At 44.1% G+C, this 9,274-nt stretch overlaps 1 protein-coding gene across 1 annotated transcript; it reads right to left on the bottom strand.

Moving 5' to 3' along the window:
* Positions 1-3,968: 3,968 nt before the first annotated feature.
* LOC115394654 (sialic acid-binding Ig-like lectin 9) lies at positions 3,969-8,992 on the bottom strand. The gene is made up of 5 exons (XM_030100011.1): positions 8,947-8,992; positions 8,537-8,582; positions 8,043-8,429; positions 4,343-4,657; positions 3,969-4,264 (listed from the first exon to the last, which is right to left on the bottom strand). Exons 2-5 carry the CDS (start codon positions 8,568-8,570, stop codon positions 3,969-3,971), a joined length of 1,032 nt encoding a protein of 343 aa, XP_029955871.1. The 5' UTR covers positions 8,571-8,582; positions 8,947-8,992.
* Positions 8,993-9,274: the final 282 nt, after the last annotated feature.

Genomic DNA, 9,274 nt, shown 5'->3' on the forward strand with positions numbered 1-9,274 from the left:
AGAAGTTAAGAACAGATTTTTAGCCACTACATGTTTGTTCATTTTCAAATAATCAAAAACATTTAAAGTTGGCAGGCAACAGACTTACATATAGCACAGTTCTTCAAAGCTGAATAGAACAATAATTGTAGTAAATCGCCGACCAGAATGGATTCACAGGCACAGTGACTGGTGTAGAAAAACAAAAACAAAATGAAAGGAAACTCAAAGTAAACCCTCCCAACCTGTCACCGCATTAGTACAATATTTACACCATTTGCCATATTCACGAACAGAGTTGGGGTCCGTTACTCAACAAAGTAAAGAGTTACCCATTACTCGTTACTTTTGAAAAAAGTAGTGCCTTACACTACTTGATTACTCCATGGAAATAGTAAAGAAGTTACACTACTCGTTACTGCATAGTACTGCGCGGAAGGACATACCGGCGCACAAGGCTTCTACTACTGTGCTCCAGTATATCCTTCCGCGGAGCGTTGCGCAGGTCTGTGTATCAAAATGTTATTTTAACTCACATGTATCAAGCTCCAGTCCTTGGAGGCCGATGACCCTACATGTTTTAGATCTCTCCGAGTTTTAACACAGCTGATTGCAATGATTGGGCTTTTCTACAAGTCTGGGGTCGTCATCAACATGAGATTCAGTTGTGCTGCGTTTCCTGGGAGAAGCAGGAGAGCTGGGTGGATGGTCTGGTGCATGCGCGTTGTTCAAAAGGTGAGTAACAGACATTTGGCTTCGTCTTTTCGAGAAAATCCTGTGTTAGACCTTTAAGTTAGTAAATTTTGTTTAATTTACTGTCATTTGAAAAAGCTAATATTAATGTTCATAAGAACCAATTGTTACAGTTTGCAATTACTGCAATTTAATGTTAAAACTAGGGTTGGCGATTTGAATGAGATACATTTTTTTTAAATACTGGTTAAAATGATCTTTATGACCCGATGGGAAGCAATTCATAGTGTGTTTTTAAAGTAGTTTGGAAAATATCCGCTATCTACAGCAGGAGTAAAACGGGAAAAACAGCAACCAATAGTCTTGAGGGGACACCTTTTTTTAAACCAATCAAATCCCTTCGCCGTTCGACCTGCCCCCTGCGCGCACATGTACGCGTGCTCTGACCCTGGTTCAGTGCGCGCGTAGAAGGACGGAGCGTCGTTGCAGAATGGCGGAGACGAATGTTTGGGGGTTTACTCACCGTTCAGTGTGCCATACCTTGGCGTTGTGCAAATAAAGAAAAACGAAGAAACAAAGCGCTGAGGACAGGTTACGCCAGAAACGCACTGCACGCGGAAGTGCCGCGCGCACCGCACGCGCCGCAAACGTCTCCGCATCTCCGCTGCCAACGGGAGCTCCTCCAATGGGGTGGGAGCTGTGCGGAGCTAGCTAGGCGGAGCCTTGGGGAGATGCTACATGCTAACGCTAGTTTTCCAAGATCGCCATCCCCAGCTTTAAATGTGATATTTTCAAATACACATGTTGTATATATAAAATATAAATACTTTATTCTTACAATATTGCTTCACACAGAATAAATTGAAAAAAATGTGAAATATCAAACAAGACAGAAAAGCAATCACTGTTTTCAAACAGGAATAAATGATGGAAAAAAACTTTAAACATAAAACTGCAAAGTGTGTTGAGGCACAGTGGAGCAGTGGTTAGCTCTGTTTCCTCAGGTGTGGTTCTGTATGCAGGAGACCTGTTGATTTCCCTGTTTCCCCTCCCATGTGACCATCAATGGAGCAAAAATACAAATTCACACAACAGCCACTCAACACCATCTTACAGTTTCACCAGAGACATAAATGAACAGAAATCCAGGAAAATCAAAGAGTTTACAACGTTTAACAATATCACTGTTCCCTCTAGTCTCTGCCACACTTGGTACGCTCCACTCAATTCTCCATGAAAGGATGAAGAACCGCCTTCTTCCTGTTTGGTGGTCAGACCTGGAACCTGCTGATGAGGTGAGTGAAGATCAGGAGATGAATGTTTTGGAAGCAAATGAACAAACTAAGAACAAGGTTATGTAAATGTTGTCTCATTCAGTATTTCACTGGGTGTTAAAATGATGACAATATGTTTATGAGAAACCAATTGACCAAACAAAAGCCTTCAGCCTCGACCCATCCACAGCTCATGGAGCAGTGCTGACTTGAACTGGAGAATTCCTACGAGGTCCCTGCCTCCTGTCCGATCCAGGGTTTGACACCCCTGTAATGATTGGATAAATATTTTTGTTTGCATTAACTGCATCAAGCTTGTGATAAAATGACGACACAAAACTTTAGCATTCTTCTCTGGAAACTTTTCCAGGATTTAAAAAAAAGTCCGGATTTGACACTTGTAACATGGTTGAGGTCACAGAAAAGACTTGAAGAAACACTCATTTTCTCTTGACTTTAGCGTAGAGATCCTCGGGCACATCAGCAACCTGACTTGAGTGGTTTTCTGGCTTGTGAACTTTGACCTGTGTGTACACGGTCTCTTCCTGCTGTCTGGTGTTCTGAGCTGACACGGTCCAAGCTTCATCTCTCCGCTTTGAGACGCTGACGTGTTCGTATTGAAGGCCCTCGTCGCCGCTGACGTCCTTCTCTGCTTCATCTGCCGCCAAGTGGCTGGAAAACTCCTCTGCTGTTTGAGCCTGTTGAAAAAGTGATTGAATGAAAACTGGAGTGAACAAGATTGTCCAGGTCAGTGTTGAATAACAGCTTCTGTTCACTATCAACCAGTCTGATGAGGAATAATGAAGCAGAACGAATTGGAAAAGAATGAATTGAATTATATTAAAATACTTGATATACATAAACAGTGGGAGATGCTTCTTGTAAAGTAAGGTGAAAAAGAGAAATACATCATGTAAACAGGGTCTTAGAGCCAGACGACACATCACAGCCTAAGATGATCTATTGGAAATCATCACTCAACAGGTCAGAGCAGCTTTAGCAGTAAAACATGGAGATGAGCCAGCTGGTCATAATGTTTTGGCTGACTGGTGTATGTCAGCTTCATATAATCTTTGGGCAGCTTTCAATAATCGGTGAGTAAAGAGTACAGTTGAACCACGTATCGTGAAATGTACCGACCTGAGTCTGTTGAGGGCGTCGATGCTTCTTAAACCACCTGAAAGTCGTCCGGAAGTGAAAATATCCTTGAAGTGAGAAGAAATCAAGACTGAGGTCAAACCAGCAAACCAATAACAGCTGCTGCTGTCAGATGATTTTGTTGAAGGTACTGACCAGACAGAGAAAACCAGGTAGATGAACACAAAGCTGATGCTCACTGAAATGATAATCACTGAAGGATCAAGGCTTCCTGTTTGGAGCAAAAAGCAAATCGCACTAAGATGAACATTATTACATGACTGAGAGTCTTTCAGTGTTGAAATAGATCCTGCTCTACCAGCAGGAAAAGACTGAGGGGGTTGAAGAGGAGATTTTTTTCACTTAGTCATAGTTCTGAAAAAGACAGATCTGAACCTCTTTCTGAACCAGCAACTGTTCAATATTCAAATTAACAGGAGAAGGTTTGTCTTCTGGGTTTGACTGGTACTTGATGTGAAGCGACTTGTAGCAAAACCACTGCTGGTAAATGAGGCAAACAGGCTCTGAACCAGGAAACACAGGCACCTGGAACTCTGCTAAACCTGAGGGGGCCACAGAATATCAACTCAGAGAAGACCAAACCCCCAGTCCAGGAGGAACCAGAGGAAGGAACCACAGGTGACTCCTTCCTGGGGTGACTTTCAACTCTAAAACTACCACGTCCAGGAGAATCTGAGCTGGGAGTCATGGCAGTCTGGAGGCAAACGTTGTTATTGTCCTTCTGAAGAACTATTTACTGCAACTGTGATGCACATGTACAGTGGCAGCGGTTCTTCTGACGACACAGAGTTGAAGCGTTATTGAAAAGTTCCATGTTGGCAGCCATTTTAAAAAAAAGTTGCATCTTCAGTATGTATTATAAGGTCAGATGAAGTACCAGACCACAGTGGTGTCGTCCCTTTTACCTGTTTTGTTCACATGAATCCATGATGACGTCTGATTACCCAGAGCATTTTCAGGCACACAGTAAAAACTTGCTGGATCTGTTATGTCGGCCACATTGAAGCTGTAAAAGTCTCCTTCAGACACTCTGATGGCTCCATGGTCGCTGTTCTTGAACCAGGTGAAGCTGCTGACGGCAGGTTTGGCTCTGCTGGAGCAGGTCAGGTTCACCCAGCTCCCTGATGGACTGATGGAGGCTGTCGTGTCTTTAGGAGCATCTGAGGGAAAAATAAGACTCAGATTAACTTGATTCATCAGAAACATCTGAACTGTGATGAGCGGACAGGATCACTCACATGAAACACTGAGAGTTAACTCTGTCTCAGGTGTTTTCACAGCTTCTCCTCCATCAACAGGATACACAGCAGAGCAGCTGAGGTTGACTCCATCATGTGTGTCTGACAGAGTGAGGTTCTTCTGGATCTGAGTGCTGAAGGTTCCGTCTGTGTTTTGCTCAGTTTGGCTGTGAGCGTCTTGTTGGAGGCTCCAGGTGAGTTGAGGAGGGGAGTGTGGACAGGGAGTGAGAGCTGAGCAGGTTATCGTGACAGACTCCTTCTCCTTCAGGTCCTTCAGATCACCTGAGACTTCTAATCTGGGCCTCGGAGGAGAATCTACAGTTTCACATGAAACACAGATTTAATGCATTTTATGAAAAACATGCATGTAACAACGGTTCTTTGAATCCCGGATGACCACCAGAAGACGATGCCGAAAGCACTGAATGTTCCTTTCATGCAGTTCGAGCATGCTTACCAACAAAGTCACCTGGGTGACCCTGGGAAGGTATTAAGTTCCATTTGGACCACAGGCTCACCTCCTGCAGAATCTTCTCATGTGATAACGTGGATTCTGAGTGACAGAGCACTCTGGCGGATTCATAGAACCATAGTTACATTCATAGCTGTTGACACTGTTGATCATGATATTCTACTGCAGAGACTAGAATATACTATTGGGATTAGAGGTTCAGCATTAAACTGGTTTCAATCATATTTAACAGAGGTTCCACTTTCTTAATGTTCATGACGATTCTTCAGACTGGATCAAAGTTAAATATGGAGTCCCACAGGGTTCTGTTTTATGACCTGTACTCTTTATACACATTATACATGCTTCCTAAAGGGAACATCACCAGGAAACACTCTATTAAGTTCCACTGTTATGCAGATGATACACAGATCTCCCTATCCCTGAAACCAGATGACACCGATAAACTTGTCAAATTAGAAGCTTGTCTTAATGACATAAAAACCTGAAGGAGTCATAATTTTCTCCTGTTAAATTCAGATAAAACAGAATTTATTTTATTTGGCCCAAAACACCTGAGAGAAAAAAAAATGATCAAATCAAATACTGACCCTAGATGACAGGGCCGGTCCGTCCTACAGGCGAAACAATAGCCTGCCTGGGGCGTCACGTACTGGGGGGGGGGCATTGTGGCCGTAAAAGGGACGCCCTGACGGTCCGTGTGAGCATCAGTTTGCTCGGCATCGCTCGGAATCGTTGCCCCCCCCCCCCAACAACTCTCGGCACGGGCCGTTCGTGCCGGGCTCGCCTGGGGCACCAGAGACGCCCGGACCAGCCCTGCTAGATGGTGTTGTTTTAACTCCCAGTTACAGTGTGTGTGTGTGTGTGTGTCAGTGTGAGTGAGTGGGTGTGAGTGTGAGTGAGTGGGTGTGAGTGTGAGTGAGTGGGTGTGATGAGTGTTGGGGCGGGGGGGAGTGAGGTGGGGGAGGACAGGGTGGGGCGGGGGGGGGGGGGGGGGGGGGGGGGGGGGGGGGTGATGCCCTGGATCTCGGGGTGCGTGGCCGGAGCACTGGCGGGGGGGTGCTGGCCTGGGGTGGGTAGCCGCCTGTGTGGGCCGGTTCTCCCGGGTGGGTCATGGCCCTCCGCCTGTGTGGGGGGGTCGGCTCTTGGGCTCTGGGGCCTTGGGCTCTCGGCTCTGCCCGCCCCGGGCGTCCGGCGCTCTTCACTCTTCACATACTCGGTTACCTTGTCTTCTTGTGGTGGTTAGACTAATGGTGATCTGTAGTAGCCCTCTCTTGATACACGCCCCAAGTTTACTACTACTAAACTTACTACTAAAAAAAAAAAAAAAATAGTTCATGGTGTCCTTGCATTTCCTTCCTTCCCTACACGCCCTTTTATTTTTGTGGCCTGGTCTGTTCGCTGCAATGGTTTGTCAGGGGGAAAAAAATAAATTGTATGTACATGTATATGTATGGTTCTGTCAGTTTTTGTGTTGGTTGTCGGCTCTGTTTTGGTGTTGTCTAGATTGGGGGTTTGGGATTGTTCTTGGTTGCGTGTGGTGCGTCAACAACACTGTTTTGTATTGTGAATTTGTACGTAAGTTGTGCGCCCCCCCGTTCCCCCTCCCTTTATCTTTATCTCTTCCTGTCTCTCGCTCTCTGAACGTTTCCGTCCCGGTCCTGTCCGGCAGCCATGCCAGATGCCAGCTTTAAATAAAGGCAGCAGCAGGAGGAGATTCGTTCTCGTCCTGCTGCTAACATTAAAATCTGTTCAGATAGTAAAAGGCTACAATCATACAATATTGCACGCCCCAGCTGCCGAACAGGACAAGGGGAAAAAAAAAAAAAAAAAAGGGAGTTTTTCCTTTCCACAATCGCTCATGCTTGCTCATGTGGATCTGTTGGGTTTTCTCTGTAAAGTGTCTCAAAACAACCATGTTGTAATTGGCGCTTCATAAATAAAGCTGAATTGAATTGAAATGAATGTTCCTTTCATGCACGTGCATTTCCAGAATGCTTACCAACAAAGTCACCTGGGTGACCCTAGGAAGGTTTTAAGTTCCAGTGTGACCAGGCTCAGCTCCTGCAGAATCTTCTCGTGTGATAACGTGGATTCTGAGTGACAGAGCACTCTGGCGGATTCATAGAACCATAGTTATATTCATAGCTTTTGTTCTATTTCAACCCGACTGACTGCCAGACGGCGTGCTGAAAGCATTGAATGACGTATGCCAGTGAGGAATCCAAGAGACCAACCCAACTGAGAAGCCTCCACAGAGCCCAGGACCACACCCAGTGGATTTGGAGTGGCGGCTTTCATGCTCTACAACCTAGAGAAAGGTGCAGGGCATCCCCCAGGAAGCTGTAGCGCATATGTCGTCGAGGGGTACTCCCCTCAGGGAGGCCCAAGATGTAGACACTACTCTGGTGGAGTGGTGGAGCAATTAGTCAATTAGCTGGGGTGCGGTCTTAATGCGGTCTCACAAGCATGGGTCACTGCAGTGGCTAAGCTAGCATGCCGCACACTAGTAAGCCCCGGTGCCTCAGCCATTCTCAGGGCAGGAGTGCGAGGCCGCTGCCCACCCGACACTCGGTCAAGGAGAAGAGATTCAGCAACCTGAACCCCTCTGACATCTGACCAACACGGTCGCAAGGCTACTAGCGATGCACTATGACGCCGTTTAGGCTCCTCCCGAAATCTTTAAAACTGTATGCAAACTGCACAGAAGAGGAGAAACAGGAGCTGAGCATGTGGTGATACAAGAACTTAATACCTTTCTAGGGTCACCCAGGGGTCACAGGTAGCATTGTTGGAAAAAGGGAACATTCTGTGCTTTCAGCCCCACCTTCTGGCGGTCAGGAGGGATGAAAAAGAACTACAACACATTACAGTTTGGACACATTCTTCTCGTAGCTCAACTAATTCTTTGACACTTCAGATGAAAATATAAATCAGACAAAACACTTTAAACATTGAATAAATCCAGAGAAAGCTGTGAACTGAGTTTTCAGTCAATAACTACAATAATATGCAGGTTGTTTTACTCTGAATACTGACAGTTTGATCTTTGCTACAGCAGTGCAGACATTATTAGGACACAAAAGCCAAAAATAATCCAAAAAAGAAAAATTCAGTTATGAAAAGATTAAATTGTTAAAAAACTTCATGGAGTCAAATTCAAATCGTAAATGTTACATTAAATTTTAAAATTATCCCTTGAAAAGTACATTAATTGAGCAGTCTTACCTTTCAGTTTTATTAGAACAGGATCGGAAATAGCTGTTGCTTTGTATGATTCATTCTCAATTCTAAAGAAGAACTTTGTGGTATTCAAAAGTTTGAATCTGTTAAACTTGGTGGTGCAGTTTCTTTCTTTCAGGTCTCCAATGATGCTGATATAAGGGTAGTTAACTGCATTACTGCTGTTAAAAACTATTCTGTCTGGATGATCTTTAAAATTTGAGTCATCTTTAATCCACACAGCAACTATTTTTCTCTTGTTGTCAAACTCCTCCTCTGAAGCAGGTCTGAAGCGACACGGGATCATCAAACAGGATCCAGTCACTGCTTCCAGACTCTTCGGTGCAGTGATTAAGAGACGGGCTTCTTTAACGGCACAATGAACCAAAACAGCTGGAAAACCAAACAATTGGTGAGCTGAATTCACAATTCTGAAATATTGATTCAAAACCTTCAGATTATTGAAGAAACATGTTAAATAATATCAACAGAGAGCTCACCTGGGAGGAAGAAAACACTCAAAAGAAGAAGCATGTTGACTGGAACCTGCACATTCACACAGTGGACATGTTAAAGACACATAAGAAGAGAATAATAAGATCCCCAATATGTTATATTTTCCCAAATTTCACAACTGAAAACAGTTCTTTTCTGGGACTCTGGGATTCAAACATGTAATACATTCAGACCTGAAACAGTGCTTTGCTCATGTTCTTCATATGTATTCAAAAATAACACTGAATTTATTTCTTTTTTGAATCACATAAGCATGCCAATAGCTGACACTAGCTTTAAGCACAAAATGTTGATGATCCAGCCTTAATTCTTCATATAATAATTCAAAATACACATTATGCATTTCAACAAATATCTCAAGTCAAAATGTCGACTGTGTTGAAAAGTTTCTCACCAAATGTGTGTATTCCAGCTGATGAGCTGCAGTGAAAGTCGTCAGATCTCTCCAGTAACTCATTACAATGTGAACAGAAGCAGAGTTGCTGCTGCTCGAAGTCTTCTACCTTCCTGATTTGTTGTCTAAAGAGGAAGTTACCAATAATCACACCTCAGCTCCACAGAATGAAAAATGGTCTCTTCAGAAAACCACAAGACTTCAGTCACTGTGAAACAAACTAACCAACTTCCTTTGTTTTCTGCCAACACCCTGGTTTACCTCCGCCGTGTATCAGATGGACCTTCTTTTGTTCTCTTTTGATCATTCGTCACACAAATATGGTTTC

The sequence above is a fragment of the Salarias fasciatus genome, chromosome 9, assembly GCF_902148845.1.
Source record: "Salarias fasciatus chromosome 9, fSalaFa1.1, whole genome shotgun sequence".
NCBI classification, from domain to species: Eukaryota; Metazoa; Chordata; class Actinopteri; order Blenniiformes; family Blenniidae; genus Salarias; species Salarias fasciatus.